Source organism: Eutrigla gurnardus (genome assembly GCF_963514095.1).
Source record: "Eutrigla gurnardus genome assembly, chromosome: 20".
NCBI lineage: Eukaryota > Metazoa > Chordata > Actinopteri > Perciformes > Triglidae > Eutrigla > Eutrigla gurnardus.
In genome coordinates this window covers 992,667-1,015,017 of record NC_139931.1, presented here as the reverse complement: position 1 = coordinate 1,015,017, position 22,351 = coordinate 992,667, and the positions used below count along the sequence as shown (strand labels likewise).

Below are 22,351 nucleotides of genomic sequence, written 5' to 3'. Positions count from 1 at the left end.
TTGTTTTGTAATTGCTTTGAATCAAAATGCTCCCACTATCATACCCTGTACCTTTTTAATATTTATCTTTGTTGTGGAAAATGTGAAAGTGAGGAAAGCAAAGCTGAAAATCAGAAGATTTAAAAGTCTTTAAGCTTTAAAAAATAAGCCTGAAGTGTATTTAGTGTATTTTGTTTGTGTCGTTGCACCTGCTCCAAGGAAACCACAACTCTGTAACGACATAACACACACACATAACACACACACACATAACACACACACTCATGACAGGAAAAGCCTTCAGATGTGTGTCAGATAACCATCGTCACATATACAGTCAGAGTCATATATTTATAAAAGTAAAAATAAATGAACACGAGCTGCGGGATGAAAGAAGTGATGATGTACCTCCATCTGCTGGAGAAACCGCCACACAAACACATTCATTATTCATCACTTTAATGGTCTTCTTTCATCAATATAAAGTCATTAAATTATACATACAGGCATTAAAAAACAATGATTTCAGAAATAACGTTACAGCTTTATAAAATATAGTGTACAATTATTCACAAGTTAGTTTTAAAACTTTATTTACAATGTTTCAGTATTGAAGGTCTGTTGTGTAAAAGCTGATATTTAGAAAGAGGATTTACTTGATGAGTTAGGGAAGCTTATTGAATTTAGCCGTTTAGTATTTTTTTGTCTCTATGTGGTAAATTTGTGTCTCTGTTCTCTTCTGGATGTCTTTGCTTCTCCTGGGCGTCATTCTTCACATCAAGAAATGTGTCACTTGATACAGAGGTTCGGTTGAAGGGGCCTCTGGACCAGGACCAAGACCCGGTAGACCTGCTCAGTAATCCATCCATGACACTAACTAAGCCAACTTCCTGTCACCGTCTGACCTCTGTAGGGGGCGCTACAAGAAGTGTCCAATCAGCTTGGAGGTGGCCGACCCCCTCTGGACCTCAGTCAGCAGGACCGCTGGCCCCTGAGATTCGGCCCCTGAGGTCGGCCCCAGAGATTCGGCCCCTGAGCAGAGATTCTGCCCCTGAGGTCGGCCCCAGAGATTCGGCCCCTGAGGTCGGCCCCTGAGATTCGGCCCCTGAGATTCGGCCCCTGAGGTCCGGCCCCTGAGGTCCGGCCCCTGAGGTCGGCACCTGAGGTCGGCCCCTGAGGTCGGCCCCTGAGATTCGGCCCCTGAGATTCGGCCCCTGAGGTCAGCCCCTGAGGTCGGCCCCTGAGATTCGGCCCCTGAGGTCGGCCCCTGAGATTCGGCCCCAGAGATTCGGCCCCTGAGGTCGGCCCCGCCCTCGAGGCCGGTGCAGTAGTGTTTGCATCTTGCAGCAGTAATATGAAAACTTGAACCTGCAAGCTACAAATAGTTCCCTTTTCTGTTCCCTAATTTGTACGTTTCTGTGAAAATGCTGTGCAGTTCAGTTTTGTTTTTATTTTTCGGATGTTTCAGTCCTGGGAGGAGGTGTTGCTGATGACCTTCCTCTTTCGTAGAGTCACCAGGTCGTAGAACGGGTCTTTGGTGATGCTCGCCCTGAAAGACAAGGTTAGGATTCAGGTTCTATTTCATAGTGATCTATAGACAGTGATCGGGATCACGATCGGATCTCTAACCGGTTTACCAACACAGTTGATTTTAGAGGGATAACCTGCAAACTAAAGTAGTGTGACATGTTTGGAAATATGCTTATAAACTTCTGGTGGAGAGTTTGATAAGACGATCAATAGTTGTCTGTTTGTTGAAATGGTTGGTTAGCGTAGCTTAGCATAAAGACTGGATACGGAGGGAAACAGCTAGCCAAACCAAACGTAACCAAATCTGCCTATCGATACGTTTTTTAAACTTATATCCGATTAGCTTTAAGATTTAAGACGACAAATGTGGTCCGATTAGAGGTCCGATTTTTATCCCGACTACATGTTGGATATCTTCAACCTTAAAGACAGGCGGCGGCCTGCCACGTGTTCCCTCACCTGATGGCGTCGATCCAGGCGCCGCGCTCTTCCTCGCCGGCCGCACTGAGCTTATAGGACTGGTGTTTACCCTGCACCACTCGGCCTTTGTTCTCCGTCTTGCAGGCCTTGATCTTTTGTCCTTTGGGGTTATACAGCTCCAGACAATACTGTTCAAACACAAAGCAGAGAACCCATGCGCCGCTGTCACTGTGTGCGTACGCTTTCTGTTTATTTGATTAGCCTTCTGTTCGCCCCGGTGACTCACTGTTTGAGCACTCCTTGTTAAAAGTGTTAGCAATGTGTTTAGCAGCAGCAGCTGTGTGATTCATCAAGTTGTGAGGAAGCAGATAATGTGTGAAGAAGCTCAACAGATCCTCTTACCGGTTTGCTTGAGTCTTGTAGCTTCCTGACACATAGGTTCTCCAGAGGAATGATCCCGATGGGGTCTTTATCCTGCAGGAGACGGTGTTAAAACACAGATTCCCATCCTTGGACTAACTGGTGGGATGTTTGCCATTAAAGACATGAAGGTCTTTCAGATTCTTACCGTGGTGTATTCAAAGTAGTACAAGCAGCTGTCGGTCAAAATAAACCACCTCCTCTTCCAGGTTTTAACTCGGCCGCCTTCAACAAAGACGACAGACAGAGGGAAAAGGGTTTAGATGTTTTATTTGTGGTGCAAGCATCATCATCATCTTCATCATCATCTCACCAATTTTAAGGAGCCACCCTTCTCGGTCCGGATTGAAAAATGTCAGCGTGAGGTCGTTCCCATCATCCTCGGGGATTTTGAACGGCTCGCTGCGGATGCTGGCGTACAGTTTCTGGAAGAGACACCAAATGGAGAATATTTTAGTTTTTAAAAGTCCAATTTTTCTGAATGGGAAAGCCTTAAAAGTGACAAAATCCTGAAGATTAGAGATAATGAGAGAATAAATATATCCTGAAATTCAATGTAAGCAGACATTTGTACTGTTTTCCTTTTAATTAGGCTAAAAATAAAATTCAGACCAGTTTAAAAGCTGACAGCTGAATATTAATAAAATAATGTTTAGTGTTGGATTTGTGTAAAAAGGGGACAAAGGACATTATCTTCCTCTGAAACACATTCATGTTCCCCCTAGGATGAACCGTAGCAACGCTCGAGATCCTTTTAACTTTTCTCATAGTCATCAACAAGGTCAACAATATAAAAAATAAAACACTTTGGTTGTTGATCAAATTCCTGCAAAACTTAAGCCATTCCCATCGGCCTCAGATGTACTTAGTGTTTGGTGCTAATTAGAGAACATTAGCAGCGTTTGATTGATTTATTGATCGGTATCAGAAGCAGACCGTGAGCAGCTCGCTGGGCAGATCCTCCCCGTTGTTGATTCCTCTGTTCATGGCAAAGAATCGCTGCAGGCTGGGTTTGTCTTTCACGTTGATGTTGTGGAGACTCGTGTTCAGCATGATGATGGCAAAAGACAGGATGTAGCATGTGTCTGCAACCACACAAACACACAGAAAGCAGAAACCACAGTTAGTTGGCTTCGTTAGCGTTGCTTCTCCTACTACGACAGCGTATAAGAGAGTAATTATAGATAGAAAAGCTCCTTCCATCCAAGAATAAAGTTGTAAATGTATGTGTACTGTATCCTCATGTTCAACATGTGTTGTTCTATTTTGCCAGTATGCCAGGCGAAGGTCCTGAAAGGTACGTATAAGTGGTTTCTTTCATGTATTTTATGGAACACCGTGAAAATGTTTTGCACTCGGGTGCTCACGTCTTTCTCGTACATTTGTGACTTCGTCAGAGAATACTTTTTTCTCTGAATATTACTCCCTTCCCTCCGGCTCGTACATTATTTCTTTATTTCAGAAAAATAATGGTTCTTAACTGGTTCTTTAAAAGGCTGGGTAGTTCCACGAGGAACCATTACCTACTAAAGAACCATTTATTCCTTGGAAGAACCATTTCTAGCTGAATAACCATTTGAAAAGGGTTCTTCAAAAAGATCCACAAAGATCTTTTTTGAAAAATGTAACCACGCCATCGTGATATAAGATCTCTGTGAATACTGCAGCAAAACCAGTAATACTGAACAATCTGTGCGCTGTGATCAGTAAGATGAGATGTTGCTTGTGTTTCATGACACATGGTTTAATTGGCCTGTCTGAGAGAGTGAGTCAGGCGAGGCGTCTCTGTTGTTAGGTACCTGTGGATTGGAAGACCCCTGGGTTACAGTCGCAGTAGCGAGTTGCAAACGCCTCCATCATCCTGTCAATCTTCTGAGCTTCTCCCGGGAGACGAAAGCTCCACAGAAACTGCCTGCAAGACGGCGAGAGGTGTCAAACAACGCACACGCAATGTCGAAGACGTGCCGGTAAGAAGGGAGGATTTTCTACATCGTCAGTAGAGTAAAGTTAGTAGAAAAACTGCTGCTGAACTTCAAAGCTGCACTAACCTCAGCGCCTGCACCAGATTCAGGTCTGAGAACTCATGCAGGCCCACGAACGCCTTCAGTGTGTGCAGATGCATTTCCTCCCTGAGCGAAAGAAAATAAAAAGATCGACAGATTGAACATGTGACATTATAGATCTAAGGATAAATGAACATTGCTGACAGATGGATGCAGTAAATAAAGATAAGCTCTACATAAGACAGATAAAACGTTGACATTTTGAAGCATTGCACCCAAATATGATGGGGTTTTTTTTGTTTTGTTTTTCATTTTGGACAAAATGTTGTTAAAAGACAATACAATACATACAATATTTTTGTACCTGAAAAACTAAAGATCTGATGTCATGCCCGCTTTCTAGTGAAGTAGAAAAGTGAATAGTGCCTTAAATTTGCATTCTCTCTGCTGGCCATCAGGGGGCGACTCCTCTGGTTGCTAAGAGAAGTCTGATTCCATGGAAGTCCATGAGAAAATGACCCTGTTTCTCCCTTGATTTATTACCTCAGTTCAGATCTATTTCCCAGTTTCAACAAAGAGACCTTCCATATTCCCCTTCCTTGATATTTTCCTTCCATCCAAAAGATCCCTCAGACTTCGCCCTCCCTTTCCCCGCCACCCGTTCCCACTTCCGTCATCGTCGGCCACTCAAGGCTTGGCCCAGATCCAGAGCTCTCTGCCATGTGAGTCATGCATTTGCTTTCTGTCATCTATTTTCTATTATATATATTAATCGCAGGACTTTTATTATAATTGAGTAGCCTACTTAAAACAACCAGGATGCTCTACGTTTCCCTGAACCTTTTTCACGGATCACCTGTGTGCGTAGGGTTACCTTTCTCCCAGGAAGCAGCCGATGGCGGTCTTGTTTAGTCCCTCCTCCTTGTAGAGGAACTCGGCCACCGACTCGGCTCGCCACTCCAGCAGGTCGTTTTCCACCAGGTAGTGGACGCCCTGAGGACGGAGGGGTGGGGGAGGTCAGGGGTGAGTCGTGGTTGTTTAATCTGGCACAAGGTTTTTTATGTTTCACATCAGGAAAAAAGGACCACAGATTTCATTCAAAACGTGTTTGAATTCATATCACGGCTGATAACTATGTATTTTAATGAGCCAGAAAGTTTTCCTCCTCTCAGTTTGAGTTATTAATCACTGGGGAAGGAAGATGAGGAAAGGTTGGATGAATATTGCAGACTATTATCTCTTAATCTCAAACGGTGTTCAGAGCCAAATCTTCCAAGATGTGACCTTTCACAACAGAGCGTGTTAACTCCCACTGAGCAGTTCTTCATATCAATTACAGTAAAAGACACCTTTTGACCACGAGACGTCCTTCTGTAAGACGTTTGGTGTCCTCAGGCCCGAGCTCCGAGCGGTCGCAGGGACTCGAGTTTTCAACCCGAGGACGCAGACAGGAAGCAAACGCAAAGAGATGGAGGTCGCCGCGGTGAAGAGGCGCTTCTGCACCACTTCAGGGAACAGGATGTGGTTTTTCTCGGTATTCTGTCATCGTCTGTATCTGTGCACAGTTTTGCATTACTGCACACACAACGCTCAGGGTTGCACTTGCTGTCATCTGACAGCTGGAGCGAGTGAAAGTATGATTTCATCTACTGTGACTTTCCACTGAAAGTGTTGGATCAATTAGCACCAGACGATGATGGTACACACATTATTTCTCCATGAAAGCAGTGTGTACGTTATGTTCTGGTGACCAAGTCGGTTGTCCTGGATTCCAGTGATGGAATGTATCTAAATACATTTACTCGAGTACTTAGACTATTCATTTCCACTTTAAGCTCAAAAAGTTCTTCTAGTCCACGACATTTTAGAGGCAAATATTTGACTATTTACTACACTAAATTTTCATCTTAATATAACAATATAACTAATAAGTGATTTATTTAATATAGATTCAGCTACCCAGACGACAGTATATAAAGTAATTCAATTACTTTATTTATCAAGATTTGAGTAATGAAAATGATTATACTATTAACAATAAATCTGCTTGTTCCTGTTTGTATTACAAGATATATACAAGAAAAACTCACCCGTTTGGGGTCCATGTTGAATTTCTTTTTCCCACGTAAGAATCTCCTGTTCCTCACGACAATTTTACTGCAACAAAAGACAACAATTTCCACTAGAAATTAATACTTTTTAAAAGAATCAGTTTTTCAACAACAAATTAAGTGATGAATAAACAAGTAAGGGAGAAGAAAGCATATTGGACTTGAAAAGTAAGCTAATGGATGAACAGTTGAAATAGTTGGCTGAAACCAGTGAGCTAATGGAGAAACATTGGAAATAGTTGGCTAAACCCAGTTAGCTAACGGAGAAACAGTTGAAATAGTTGGCTGAAACCAGTGAGCTAACGGAGAAACAGTGGAAATAGTTGGCTAAAACCAGTGAGCTAACAGAGAAACAGTTGAAATAGTTGGCTGAAACCAGTGAGCTAACGGAGAAACAGTGGAAATAGTTGGCTAAAACCAGTGAGCTAACAGAGAAACAGTTGAAATAGTTGGCTGAAACCAGTGAGCTAACAGAGAAACAGTGGAAATAGTTGGCTGAAACCAGTGAGCTAACGGAGAAACAGTGGAAATAGTTGGCTAAAACCAGTGAGCTAACAGAGAAACAGTTGAAATAGTTGGCTGAAACCAGTGAGCTAACAGAGAAACAGTTGAAATAGTTGGCTGAAACCAGTGAGCTAACGGAGAAACAGTGGAAATAGTTGGCTAAAACCAGTGAGCTAACAGAGAAACAGTTGAAATAGTTGGCTGAAACCAGTTAGCTAACGGAGAAACGGTTAAAGTCAACAGATAAATGTTTAAACGGCAGCGTGGACTTGAACTAATCTGACGCGAAAGCTGTGGGTGTAAAAAGGTTGGAAACCACTTCTGTGTGAAACATTTACAGGGGTTTTTTTTAATTAAAGATCAAGGTGAAAGTTTCCAGTAGCATTTTTTAAAAAGGTTGAACTGCAAATCGGTAGCATGTATTAGAAAGTATTTTGACCTCGGTCTCACAATCAAATGTCACAATCAAGCTGCTTTTTATGACTCTTGTCAAAGTGAGCATTGCGTGTCGAGTGGGGTTGCAACGCTGACTCATAAAAAGCTGCTTTTTTTAAAAAATGGCTCCACACTCACTTCTGCTCCTTCAGCTCAGAGCTGTGGATCTCCGGCCTCCTGTGATTGATCTCCAACCTCAGCTTCTGAGAGAGGAAGCAGATAAGGGGAACGAGGCTATTAGCATGGAGGTCACAACACGGTACATTCGTCAGGGGTACAAAAAAAACTCCAAATTGATCCTCGACAGAATAGAAGAAAAACCATCACGTTAAAAGTTGGTAGATGAAACACCTTTTAAGTTCTTGGGTGAAAAGCATGCTGCTGAGGCTGCCGGGAGTGGGTGGGAAGAATAATGAGGGATATTTTTAAGACAGTGGACAGATTTTAGCCACAGTATATACCTGAATGTCATCCAGCAGCTCAAACCTGTGGATCTTGATGGTGTCACCCTGGCTTCTCTCTCCAGGTGGGGGTTTGGTCGGAGCTGTGGGGGGGCGACAACAGGCATCAGTACGGAGACAAGTTCAGGGATGGTGGCACACGGATATATATATATATATATATATATTTGGTGAAACAGTCAATAGAAAAGCAGCTCTGTGTCTTAACAACCTCCCTGACGCCTACGCTCCATCTCACAGACCAGCATGCATCACACCTCCATCCTCCGCCAGTTAAGAGAAGTGGTCAATGAATGGGACCCGAAAGAGAAAGACCCAAAATAGCCACTTCGCTTCCTCTTTTTTACAGTTTTTTTTAAATAATTTATCAGGTTGATTTCGAGTGCATTGAGGCCACAAAAGTGCATTTTAATTTCCGTGGGTGAGATTGATCTCAAATTAAACAACAGTTGAATAACAGAACAGTCAAATATAGTTTCATTAAAATCAAAATAAAAAAATTCAACATAAGAAGCAAAACATACAAAAGGATAAACTGATTTCCTTCAAAAGTTTGTAATCCACAAACGTAAATAGGATTTTTACAACCAATTAAATTCAAACTATGATTATTTATCGTGTCATATCTCAATACACTTTATAGAGCAGGACTAGAACAGCAGCAGCTTTCCATAATAATATAAAGTACTAATAAAAATGAGTACTACTAATAATCATAGCGTACCTTTCCCCCAGAGGAAGCTGTCTTTTCTGCTTAAGGCCATGTTGTTGATGGTGGAGAGCGACTGACGGCTGTACAGGAAATAAACTGTGGTTGTCGGGTGAAAAAAAGGGCTGGCGCTGCCATTCAGTGACACCGAAGAGACTCCCAGTTCACCCAACAGCCGCTTGCAACACTTCTGGTGACGTGCACGACGAGAGGTTGACTAACATTAAGTGTGTGTGGACGTTTAATGAAGAAACCCATTCATAGGGTTACACCGTCATTACAACACAACTACTCATACTGGAGATATTTAATAATTCATCTATTCCAGCATGCTACAATCACATTATGTTGTTTGTTTAAAGAATGGTGTCAAACATGTTTTCAGTAGAAAAGGAAACAGCTTGAACATGGTGAGGCCTTCTTTCATTTCTAAATACCTCCACCTAGTGGGGCCCAACAATTCTTCACACATTACAAATCATTTTTGTGTAAATATTGAGTTTTTTTGTTGTTTTGTCAGAATTGAAAACAAGCAGTGCAAAGCCTGCAGGCTGTTTGAGCTGCAGTTTTCAACACGTATTTGTGTGTCGGTTATTTCTGACCAATAAGTCAAATGTTATTTTAAACTTCATGAGTCACGATCAGTGTGTGTTTATAAGCAGGATGGGAGTTTGTTCTGTGTCGGATGATCAACTGTCTGAACACAAAAGTGTGTGATTGAAGAATATTATCTATATAAACTATTGAGAATGAATATCCTTCCAGAAGGAAACGATGTGTTCACAGCTGGATGTGTTCTGATTATACCGTTTCTAATTAAGCTCATTTCCCCTCCTGTCAGTCATCGGGATCATTTGTGATTAGACACGCTAATCTACCCAGCTGTCGCCTGATCTGTCTGCGACGCTTTCATCCTGCTGTGATTATTGTATTCTTTTCTTTCATAATGGAGGAACATTGACCATGAATGGAGAACCGGCCCGGAGGTCCGAGGAATCCGGAGGGCCGTTGATCAGACAGCATCCGTCTCAAGTGACTTAAACCACTCCAAAGTGTCACCATCTGATTATTTCCTGTTTTATTTTGAAAGTTCTCGTCATATTGTCGTCGTCTCATTGGATGAATCCTTCAGAGGACGCGTGGCCTTTTCTCGTCTACGTTTGTCCTCTGAAATAGACGGCCTATAGAGGATTTGCGGTTTGCGTGACCTTCTGCCCATCCTGTTGCCTAGCAACCAGTTGTGGTTTAGAAGAAAGAGTGTAGAAGTGGTAACTAATCATATATGCTTAAAAGGGAGCCAGAGATCATATTCTATTCTTTTTTTATTTCATGTTTTGATGGAGGAGATGCTTCCTGATGACATTGATTCAAATCGTCACCGGTCCGATGTGAAGTGAATTTTAAGTTGGTTGGGCCATGAAGGACCCACCTTCTGCATCCGGGAAAAACAAGTCCACATTTCTCTTTTTGTGTTTGAAGGATTCTTTTGAAAGGTCTTCACATGAAGCCACAGGAGTCGGCCGGTCGATGGTGCACAGCTTGGGTCTTCCTTGACATCTCGTCCGTCTGTGCCTTTTTCTCTTTGTGTATTTAGACTGTTTTTGCTGCATAAATCCTGCCTTTTCTGCCTTACCTCAGCCTGCTGTAGTCCAGTGTCCATGCTCCTCATCCTCCTCATTGTTTTTCAGTTCACTCCCCTTTTTGTATTGTATTTGTTTGCATTTGAACTTTTAATTGCCTCAGCAGGTTTCATTCCCTGTGAGGTTTTTGTTGTTGTTCTTGATCAGCTTTGCCATTAAAGCTCACCTTTTTTGTTTAGTATCTCCTGCCCTGCCTCTTTTTCTTTTTGTATTTGGGTTCTTTTTACATTTATCTCAAAAGAGACACAAAAAAAGTGCTGAAGAGATGCAAACAAATACTACAAAGAGGCACACAATTACCACAAAGAAACACTAATTAGCCAACGAGGTGCAACTCACAGAGAGAGATACAAAAGAATCCACAAAGAGAAGCAAAAAGGATCACTAAGACGGTCACAATGACCAAAAGGAGATGAAAGACGACTCATTCAAAGAAACACGACCAAAAAGGACGACAGAGTCGCACATCAACCTGAAAATCCACTGCAAAGAGACAGAACGAGACCACGAAGAGATGCTAAATAACCACAGAGAGACTCGAAGCGACAACTGAGACACAAATCAACAGAAAATGTAGAAGAAATGTAGCTTTTCTACGTCTAATTGGCTGCTCTGGAAGCATCATATCAGTCAAAGTAAACGTAATTAGCTCCAAATTGATCTCCAGCTCAGCAGCTGTTGTGTTCACAGGAAAGTGAGAGGAACAAAATCCTCCTTGATATTAGTGATTAACGAAGGCGGCGTCCCAATTTGAGCCACTAAGAATCTCTCCGCCTTCAACAAACAGTGTTTGGATTTGCCATTAAGAGTCCAACAATAGAAAACGTTCTCTCGCTGCACGCACGCCAACACCTGACACATTAGTGAAGCCTCTCAATCAGGACGCCGGCGTTTCATTCTGTTGCCATGGTAACCCGATAATGCAAACACAATACCTTGTCAGGTTAAGAGAGACGTTCTGATCTTTTTAGCTACGAGCGGGATAATGTCGGCATTGTGCCAAACGACACGGAGGTGACGGGATCGTCATCGTCTGCCGTACATGATGTACTTTTATTTGTTTCCAAGGTGCAAAGTTCAGCTAGTCTCACACAAAAAACACACATCACAAAAGTACCACCAGGCTAATAATAATACGTCGTATTTTCATGGTTCTGTCTCCGCAGTTCTCTTGTTCTGGTTTCATCAAGGCCTAGTTCTGACAAAAAGCTAATTAAAATGTTTTATCTCTATGTGGTAATGACCTTCAGCACACTGAAACATCTCAGCAATGAATGTTATGCTTTTACAGACATTCCTGTTCCCCAGAGGATGGATCCTAGTCACTTTGTTGATACTGCCTTTCCTCTTCCACTTCTGGTTTCCAGTTAAATATCTCAACAGCTATAGTTCACACATTAATGTTGACCATCGATAAATCCAATGGAGCACTAAGAGTCCCAATGTCACGAAAACATCATCAACAAGAAAATATCAGTTTTCTCAGGAGAGATAAAGTGTCCGAAACAGTCAATGCGACAGTCACGAACAACACGTCCATCTCAGAGAGAAATACGCCGCTGCCTTTTATTCATCAGCTCTTAACCCTGAAGTGATTGTTGTTCGCAGACGGAGGTTTCATTCAGCCAAGGTTCTTTCTGCCGCTCCGAGTCAGAATTCAACTTTGTGCTCTGCTTCTCATGGTCTCTTCACAATCACTGTTCAGCTTCTGTTAGATGCTATAAAATACTAATTTCCATAGGGGGACTGTTGAAACGGCCCAGAACACCTCGCCAATTATGACCCGATGACTGTGTGTTATTCATGCAGCGGGCGTTTCAGCTGCTGGGGAAACAATATCAGGATCATCGGGAACGTTTAGGAAACCAAACCTTTTTAAGCTTCATTGCTCTCCTTTAAAACACTACACGTCTTCCATCTGTGACATCGTTGGTTTTGGTTCGGTTTGTTTGATTTCAGAAAACGACTGAACTGATTTTCATGAACATTTTCCTGTTTTCAAACCGAATAAACGGTGAAATCCTTTGATTTGCGCCAAAGTGTGAATGACAGGTTGACAAAATGTCTTGTTTCAATCCTTTTTTACGGTGATCTTCAATTAGATTAAATTAAAAAAAACTTTATTTGTCCCCAGGGACTAATTCAAAGACCCACAGAGTAGCTGTGAAAGAATAAGATGGTGACGCAAAACAAAGCAAAGCAAAAAAAAAAAAAAAAAAACTGGTTACGAGGCTCAGTGCAAATAAACAGCAGCATCTTGAAACATGAGATGTTTAATACAGATAATAATAATAATAATAATAATAATAATAATAATAATAATAATAATAATAATAATAATAATAGATTTAATAGACAATTTAAATCATAGAGGAGAAGCCGTCTTACACAGATGGGTTTTGACTGTGGATTTGAATAGTGGGAGTGAAGTGATCTATCTGAGGTCGGGTGGTGTATAAATATAAACTGGTACTGACTGAATAAATACATATATAAATATAAAGGTAATAAATCATATATAACAATGATTCTGTTTTGCAGGCTGATGGAGAATGTCAAAATCAAATAAAGAGCACGTAAAAAAATCTCTTAAAAATCATAGAAATAATACAAAACAGCTGTTTTGCTTTTGAGCTCTGTGTCCGTCGCCTGTCATAGTTTGACAAACAGATTAAACTCAAAGGTTTAGAAGTCCTGAGTCACTGTGAAAACGTCATATTGAGTGTCTGAGGCTCGAGAGGAGCTTCTAAAGCAAAATAACCCATTTTTAAAAATGCTTAAAGCCCTTTTCACAAGTTCCCATACTTTCTTCCATCTCACTTTTCAGAACTTGAATCCAGCAATTATATTTTCCCATTTATACTTGACTTTTGTCTGGTGTCAAGGCTTATGAGGTTTATCTTATATTATCAACTCTGAATGAATCGAAGAGTCTCTTCTCCTTTCTCTGCAAGCTGTTGACAGGGAATCAGTGTTTTTTCTTCATATTTTTCACCATTCACATCGTCCATGAAAATGTACCTTTTCTCTGCATTTAACCTCTGAGTGGATGTGACTGGCTTTAAGGTCATCTGTGCGGTTTCAGAACGGCGAGTACTTGGCAGCGCTCTCACTGAAAGAAAGTTTGGAGGACGGCCATGGACGTTCGGCAAGTTCATTCACTGATACACACACACACACCTACACACACACACACACACACACACACACACACACACACTCTGTTCTCGTGTCATTCATACACATTCAAAGGCCTTTACATCATTAGATTCATGTATTCACGTTCTGTTCACCACTGAAATGTCACGGTGCTTTTACTCCGAAGATATATATATATATATAGGGCTGCACGGTGGTGTAGTGGTTAGCACTCTAGAGGGTCCCGGGTTCGATCCCCGGGTCGGTCCGGGTTCCTTCTGTGTGGAGTTTGCATGTTCTCCCCGTGTAAGCGTGGGTTCTCTCCGGGTTCTCCGGCTTCCTCCCACAGTCCAAAGACATGCAGGATGGGGACCTGTCTGTCTCTACATGTCTCCCTGTGATAGACTGGTTACCTGTCTGTCTCTACATGTCAGCCCTGTGATAGACTGGTTACCTGTCTGTCTCTACATGTCTCCCTGTGATAGACTGGTTACCTGTCTGTCTCTACATGTCTCCCTGTGATAGACTGGTTGCCTGTCTGTCTCTACATGTCAGCCCTGTGATAGACTGGTTACCTGTCTGTCTCTACATGTCTCCCTGTGATAGACTGGTTACCTGTCTGTCTCTACATGTCTCCCTGTGATAGACTGGTTACCTGTCTGTCTCTACATGTATCCCTGTGATAGACTGGTTACCTGTCTGTCTCTACATGTCTCCCTGTGATAGACTGGTTACCTGTCTGTCTCTACATGTCTCCCTGTGATAGACTGGTTACCTGTCTGTCTCTACATGTCTCCCTGTGATAGACTGGTTACCTGTCTGTCTCTACATGTTGGCCCTGTGATAGACTGGTTACCTGTCTGTCTCTACATGTCGGCCCTGTGATAGACTGGTTACCTGTCTGTCTCTACATGTCTCCCTGTGATAGACTGGTTACCTGTCTGTCTCTACATGTCTCCCTGTGATAGACTGGTTACCTGTCTGTCTCTACATGTCTCCCTGTGATAGACTGGTTATCTGTCTGTCTCTACATGTCCCCCTGTGATAGACTGGTTACCTGTCTGTCTCTACATGTCGGCCCTGTGATAGACTGGTTACCTGTCTGTCTCTACATGTCTCCCTGTGATAGACTGGTTACCTGTCTGTCTCTACATGTCTCCCTGTGATAGACTGGTTACCTGTCTGTCTCTACATGTCTCCCTGTGATAGACTGGTTACCTGTCTGTCTCTACATGTCGGCCCTGTGATAGACTGGTTACCTGTCTGTCTCTACATGTCTCCCTGTGATAGACTGGTTACCTGTCTGTCTCTACATGTCCCCCTGTGATAGACTGGTTACCTGTCTGTCTCTACATGTCTCCCTGTGATAGACTGGTTACCTGTCTGTCTCTACATGTCTCCCTGTGATAGACTGGTTACCTGTCTGTCTCTACATGTTAGCCCTGTGATAGACTGGTTACCTGTCTGTCTCTACATGTCGGCCCTGTGATAGACTGGTTACCTGTCTGTCTCTACATGTCAGCCCTGTGATAGACTGGTTACCTGTCTGTCTCTACATGTCTCCCTGTGATAGACTGGTTACCTGTCTGTCTCTACATGTCAGCCCTGTGATAGACAGGTTACCTGTCTGTCTCTACATGTCTCCCTGTGATAGACTGGTTACCTGTCTGTCTCTACATGTCTCCCTGTGATAGACTGGTTACCTGTCTGTCTCTACATGTCGGCCCTGTGATAGACTGGTTACCTGTCTGTCTCTACATGTCAGCCCTGTGATAGACTGGTTACCTGTCTGTCTCTACATGTCTCCCTGTGATAGACTGGTTACCTGTCTGTCTCTACATGTCAGCCCTGTGATAGACTGGTTACCTGTCTGTCTCTACATGTCAGCCCTGTGATAGACTGGTTACCTGTCTGTCTCTACATGTCTCCCTGTGATAGACTGGTTACCTGTCTGTCTCTACATGTCTCCCTGTGATAGACTGGTTACCTGTCTGTCTCTACATGTTGGCCCTGTGATAGACTGGTTACCTGTCTGTCTCTACATGTCTCCCTGTGATAGACTGGTTACCTGTCTGTCTCTACATGTCTCCCTGTGATAGGCTGGTTACCTGTCTGTCTCTACATGTCTCCCTGTGATAGACTGGTTACCTGTCTGTCTCTACATGTCGGCCCTGTGATAGACTGGTTACCTGTCTGTCTCTACATGTCTCCCTGTGATAGACTGGTTACCTGTCTGTCTCTACATGTCTCCCTGTGATAGACTGGTTACCTGTCTGTCTCTACATGTTGGCCCTGTGATAGACTGGTTACCTGTCTGTCTCTACATGTCGGCCCTGTGATAGACTGGTTACCTGTCTGTCTCTACATGTCTCCCTGTGATAGACTGGTTACCTGTCTGTCTCTACATGTCTGCCCTGTGATAGACTGGTTACCTGTCTGTCTCATGTCTCCCTGTGATAGACTGGTTACCTGTCTGTCTCTACATGTCTCCCTGTGATAGACTGGTTACCTGTCTGTCTCTACATGTCTCCCTGTGATAGACTGGTTACCTGTCTGTCTCTACATGTCTCCCTGTGATAGACTGGTTACCTGTCTGTCTCTACATGTCTCCCTGTGATAGACTGGTTACCTGTCCAGGTGAACCCTGCCTTCGCCCAATGACAGCTGGGATCGGCTCCAGCCCCCCCGCGACCCTGAATACAGGATAAGCGGTAGATGATGGATGGATGGATGGATATATATATACTGTGTGTGTGTATATATATATGTATATATGTATATATGATATTTGTATAGATATTTTGAGTTGCTGCTGATGGGGAGGTGGAAGGGACAAACAAACACACAACTTGCAACCAGGAGACCAGCGTTCAAGACTGGTGGGTTTTCCCTTATCTCTGTATTTTACTTAGTTAAGTATTATTTTAAGCCTAACCATTGTCCTCAAAATGAAAGCGATTTGGAGGAAACTGCAACAACAACAAGGACGGAGAAAGAAGCAATGAGTCAGCAAAATGAAGGCATGCAATAAAAGAAATCCTTCAGCTCAAAGAAAAGGCTTCGGCATGAATCCTACCATGTTGTGAAAGCTGAGAAAGTTCAATCCTCAATGAAGAAGCTTTGTGGAAAAAAAACAATGCAATGAAATGGTCAAAATGACACTGTGACAGGAAGTCCACAGAGAAAATGAGGATGTGAAGATCTGGAGTGACCAGTGCAGTGCAATGAAAATACTTTTTTAAAAACTTGGAAGGACAAATATAAAGAACTGGATGATGAGGAGAAAACCTGCCAGCACAAAAAATCCATTCTGAGGTCAATAAGAAGCTTCTTACTTAGGAATCGACAACCTAATACATCTGAGTGCTTTTAAGGCAAATTGCACGTCAATGAAGGCAAAACATTCTAACCAAGAAAACAACAATCTGCAAAAAGAAAAAGCTCTCAAACAAGACTCTTATTCTCAGCTGATTATAAAGAAAACTAACTATATTCAATTTGTTATCTCTCTAAATGCTTCACGCTGTTTTCTGCTCACCTGGGATTCCAACATGAGAAGCAGATATTTTGGACATGCTTCAGTCTGATTACTTTGGTAAGAATTATTCCCACCGTTGCATTGCCGATCAAGTCATGACAACCAGCAGCACAACAGTCTCCTGGTGTGTTTTTCTCAATGAGGCCGATGATTAGGGTTCGAGGAGATGATGCAATCCCTCACGATGCCGTTATCATCTCCGCTTCAAAAGACAGCTCGTCTTGGCTACGTAATCAACACACAGCTCTGCCTGCAAACACACTATCAGAGTGGGGGTTTATGGTTATTTTTAATAATTCTGACAGTGGTCGTCTTTTAATGTCTGGAAATATTCATGATAATGGGAGCCTTTGAAGATATGATCGCAAGGGACTCTAAAGTGTAAACATATAAAAAATGCATTGGAGTTTGCAAATGGTCTGTACATTTACTACATCAAAGTACCCAACAGAGTATAAAGTACTTTAAAAAACATCTGAAGCTGTAAAATGCAACCATTTTAGGTAACAAAAAAAAATAAAATGGAGCCCTGAAAGGAGGTCAATATTCTGAGAAAAAAGGAGCAAATTTATGAGGAAGAAAGTCGCAATTTTACGAGATTATTGATTATTGATTATTATTAAGTTGCAAATTTGAGAGAAAAAAAGTTGCAAATTTGCAGGTTATAAAGTCTCAATTTTACACACAAAAATTGCAAATTTACAAGATTATAAAGTTGCAAGTTTACTAGGGGTGTGATGATACACTCCGCTAACGAGACGAGACACGATATTGGGTTCACGAGAACGAGACGAGACGAGATTTTAAGAAAACTATAATGACAAAATATATGACTGGACTAACAGACTTTAATTTAACAGAGTTGCACATGCATTTTGAAATATTTTATTATAACTCTTTACATGCATGATGTAAGCATGGTCTTTTAATAAACTTCTTCTTTCACAAATTTAAACTGAAACTAAAATTTATAAAAGTTAAAATAAAATAAAATATTTCTTTTTCCCAAGTGTAAATATGTGCAAAACCAAATCAAAGTTCTACTTTATCAATACAGAGTGCAAACAGTGCAAACGTAGCCTGACCAAGTATGTCATGAACAACATGCTGCAACTACAGCATCTTCAGCATCTCTGACATCACAGCTGTCAAGCGTATCAATGCTTCGGGAGTTTTGTCTTACCTCTGGGCTGGTGATGCTGCTATGGCAGCTTGCTGCTCAAGGTAACGAGCCAGCATATCCAACGTGCCCGTCATTAACTTGTGTGATGACGGGTAATTGTAGCCGTTTCTGCTTGGACATTTTCACCACGGTAGCCGCTGAACTACGATGAAAAAAAGCAGTCACACGTCTCACCCGCCCGAGTAAACGAGCGACGCGGGGAACACCGAGGCCAGCTTGGGTTGCAAGATTTAAAGTGTGCGCAAAACAGATGTGCGACTTCAATCCCGCGCTGCGCACGGCCACGTCCATATTACTGCATTGTCGGTAACAATAAGCGATGCCGTGGTTGGGTTTTTTAAGCTCCCAGTCAGTAACAGCTGTCTGTAAAACCTCAGCTATGTATAGCTCACAAATCTCGCGAGACGGATTTTTAACGCGAGGTGGTACGAGATCTCGTCACACCCCTAAAGTTTACAAGAAAAAAAGTCACAATTTTACGAGATTATAAACTTGCAAATTTATGAGAAAAAATAGCAAATTTGCAGGTTATAAAGTCACAAATTTCAGAGAAAAAAAAGTTGCAAATTTCCGAAATTATAAAGTCACAAATTTACGAGAAAAAAAGTTTAAAATTTGCGAGATTATAAAGTCGCAAATGTACGAGAAAAAAAGTAGCAAATTTGCGAGTTAATAGTTGCAAATTTCAGAGAAAAAAAGTTGTGACTACATCAAAATAAACAAATCTCTTGGCATACACCTGTATAAATCTGCAACTTTTTTCTCGTAATATTGAGACTTGTAATCTCGTAAATTTGAACCTACTAATACGGCGTAATAATAATATTACTACTTTAACCTTTGAGTGCAGACCTTTTTACGAGTGGGGTATAATTAATTTTGTAAATGTCATGAGAAGACACACAGACAAGATTAAATTACCGATACCGAATATTGCCATCTGCGCCATCTCTCTCTTTTTCTCCGTTGAGCTCCACTTGTGTTTTTTTTTACATTTTTGAAACCTGGAACGAGATGAAACGAACAGAAGTGACTGCCTGAAAAGAGAGCACTTATCTAATCGGAGTCGCAGCTGGTTCCACATCAAAGCGGATAAATGAGTATTTTTTACTTTTTTAATTCAGCGGAGAGATAAGCACTCGAGCTAAGCTCACACCTCAATACACAAACACACAAGCTTGATTTTAGATTTATGTGTGTGAGATTTTTATAGGAAGAGCTGTGGTCGGTTATATTACTGACGGACTAGTGGGAACAGAGTGGGCTTTTTGGGGAGGGAGGGGCGGGAGGTCAAACAGAGAGAGGCTGCTGCAGCACGGCCTGATGGGAAAAATAAACTAGAAGGAACCCGAAATACAAGTGTGCACCAGAAAAGAAGCATTTGTTCTGTTGCAGTTGTATCGTTTTTTTTTTTAACAATAATTCTTTGTGCTAAGCTAAGCTAACCCACCGCTGGATGTATAAGCCTTATACGGTATTTGATCATTTCAGTCATTTCATCACTGATTGGATGTCAAAGCCTCTCCTCTCCCCTTCACAGAAAGGTCAAAGGTCATGGAGGCCGTCCTGGAGCTCTGGGCATCGGTGGCTTGTTGAAGTGCATCTCGGCAGGTTTCACTTTTAGACTGAAGAGCCCTCGAACGCACTTTAGTTTAATTCTTCTTTCTGGTCACTAATCAAGCAGCAGCAGTGGAAGAAGCACTTTACTTCAGTAAAAGTACTAATACAGCAGCGTAAAAAATACAAATCCTAGGATATAAACAATAAAATACAACAAGTCAGTCTTTGACTGGTTTAATAATCTTTTAATGTAAATCAACTGTGGATTAAAAAGTACCTTAATATTCAACTTAATTGCACAACTTGAATCTGAAACTTTAAATTGTTAAACCTTTAACACTCGTTGGCGCAGCAGACTTTAGCAGTGGATTCATAGTGTCATATTGGCACATCATATTGTAAAACACTGACAAACAGACAAACGTTTGCTTTATATACTTTAAGTACATTTTACTGATACCTTCATACTTTTGCTTCAGTAGCATTTAAAAACAGTATTTTCTGGATAAGTGTATTTTTCTACAGCGTCATTAAGCAAAATTGGTTGGGAAACACCGGTTTAATCTTTGACTGGTTTAATCTTCTTTTAATGTAAATCAACTGTGGATTAAAAAATCATAAGTACCTTAATAGTGAACTTTATTACACAACTTGAGTGAATGTAAAAGTTTAAATTGTTAAACCTTTAACATTTATGCAGCAGACTTATAAATAGCGGGTGGATCGGCCCGTCGGAGAGCTGAAAGACAGAAAGCAGACCTCGTTAAGACGATCCTTCGTTCTTTTTGTGTTTTTGGCTCGCCGTGCTCCGGCGTTCGCCCACGCCTCATCATCCACCTGTGACTCATCAGAAAGCGTGCAGAACCTTTAACTAAACGGCTAAACGGCTAAAAAGTCAGAGAGCCTCTCCCACTCAGACTCCATGTGTTTCGCATGTCGTGGGTTTGATTCCCACCCGCTGGCATTCAATTTCACAGTCTCTCTCCTTCTTTTGGCCCGCCAATTGAATTAACAAAAACATTCACATCTGTGGGAGATGAACGCCAAGCTGGAGACAAAGACGTCCCCCATTATTTCTTTTTAATTGACTTCCTTTCTTTTTTGTCTCCGTTTGCCATTTAAAGGCGGCGTTATCTGTAACAATGGCGGCGGCCCGGGAAGGCGTGTGGGCACGGTGCGTGACCTTTTCACGCCGCCGTAGGAGTGCTTTCCCCCGAGACGCCGCTCCCACTCCACTAACGGGCGGTACATTACCGAGAACGAGGCGTTATGATTGGCTGCTGGCACTGGGCCGAGTAACGAGGTTGAAAACCTCCAGTTGGTTGTAAACTCTAAATTATACGATTGTTGTCTTGAAATATGAAAAGAAGCCCTGAGAGAGTCTGCAACTAACTAAATACTGGACAAGCTAATACATCATTGTTTTAATTGACTCTTGTTTTTATTTTATTCCTAAAATTAAAAAAAAAAAGTTTGGATACTTTTTATTTACACTTCATGACCGAGAGATGAGACAAAGTCGCAGATTTGCGACTTTATTTTGATGCTAACATGTATGGTAGCTAACGTGACGTGAATGTACATGTATGTTTGTAATGAATATTGTCATCTTGTGGGTGTTTATTGATGGGGGGCGGTTTGGAGCTAAGATGCTAGCGGTAGCTTTCACAACGACAAACATCCGGTCATGTTTGCTTCCACTATGACCTCTATAATAAAGTAGCAAATTTGCTACTTTTTTCCAGAATACTGCGCCCCTCTCGGCTCTGTTTTTTCTTCTTCAGTGGCCCTGATACGCCGTCTTAGTTTTTTGTTCAGACTGATTTTTTTTTTTAAATCTGCAAACAGCCATGAAATGTGAATCATAGTTGAATCTACGGTCAGAATTTTCCAACCGATATTCATGGAAAGTTCATCTCCTCGTTGGTGGAGGAGTCCACATTACAGCTATTGATTTTTCTACATTTAATCTATTCTCACACAAAGGACATAGACGACAAGAGTGTATGTGTGTGTGTGTGTGTGTGTGTGTGTGTGTGTTATAATGACAATGCCACCCAAGTGTTTTCACATTCTACCCTTTTCACTACAAATCCTGTTTAGTTTTCATATCTGATGATCATTTTCAAATGTAATTTTTATTATTTTTCCTGTTTTTTCTGTATTTCATTTTATACTGTAAATATTTGTGTTGAATATGAAAGACATAAAAGTATCCTTTATTGTCCATTAAGATCCGGTACTTGATTATGAAATGAGATAATCGTTACGTTTTATATAAATCATTTCTTTACTCATGTTTTTTCATTAGTTTTCTATGAAATGTGGATGATTCTTCTGGCAGAGCGTGCACACACACACACACACACACACACACACACACACACACACACACACACACACACACACACACACACACACTCCTGCAGCAACAGATGGGCTGATCCTCCCGTCTCAGTGAAAGCCTCCCAGCAGCCTTGAAGGGTTCAGAGAAGTGTTTGTGACGGGGAGAAGTGATAACGAGGATTACCTCGACACCTAACGACGTATTGATCTGTCGCACTGCGGCTCGATCCATACATCTGACAGGCAGATTTCTAATCTGGGTTTACGAGACCCGCGGCACCAATCTGGAGAACCAATAATAAGAGTCTGCAGGCCTGAACGACTCACATGTAGGACTGACTCTGATAAGGAATAAGCAGTGACTGCTCTTATTC

The 22,351-nt window shown here is 41.8% G+C and overlaps 1 protein-coding gene across 3 annotated transcripts; it reads right to left on the bottom strand.

Moving 5' to 3' along the window:
- Positions 1 to 421: 421 nt before the first annotated feature.
- Positions 422 to 8,698, bottom strand: LOC311031676 (cytohesin-4-like). 3 transcript variants are annotated; one of them, XR_014599100.1, is made up of 14 exons: positions 8,588 to 8,698; positions 7,864 to 7,946; positions 7,541 to 7,605; positions 6,443 to 6,509; positions 5,227 to 5,345; positions 4,398 to 4,478; positions 4,149 to 4,261; positions 3,286 to 3,434; positions 2,663 to 2,774; positions 2,498 to 2,574; positions 2,332 to 2,403; positions 1,969 to 2,117; positions 1,140 to 1,528; positions 422 to 1,024 (listed from the first exon to the last, which is right to left on the bottom strand). XR_014599100.1 is itself a non-coding variant. In XM_084038084.1 (13 exons), exons 1-13 carry the CDS (start codon positions 8,625 to 8,627, stop codon positions 1,444 to 1,446), a joined length of 1,212 nt encoding a protein of 403 aa, XP_083894210.1. In that variant the 5' UTR covers positions 8,628 to 8,698; the 3' UTR covers positions 422 to 1,443. The 3 variants fall into 3 exon arrangements, 1 of the variants encoding a protein (XP_083894210.1); XR_014599101.1 differs by having other exon boundaries at positions 422 to 1,011; XM_084038084.1 differs by having other exon boundaries at positions 422 to 1,528.
- Positions 8,699 to 22,351: the final 13,653 nt, after the last annotated feature.

What these genes read in the sequence shown, in the direction of transcription:
- LOC311031676 (XM_084038084.1), bottom strand. Translation starts at nt 8,627, where the DNA reads ATGGCCTTAAGCAGAAAAGACAGCTTCCTCTGGGGGAAAG. An exon ending in CAGCTTCCTCTGGGGGAAAG is followed by an intron (nt 7,947 to 8,587) that starts GTACGCTATGAT and finishes GCCCCCCCACAG; the next exon opens with CTCCGACCAAACCCCCACCT. An exon ending in GGCTGCTTCCTGGGAGAAAG is followed by an intron (nt 4,479 to 5,226) that starts GTAACCCTACGC and finishes TCTTTCGCTCAG; the next exon opens with GGAGGAAATGCATCTGCACA.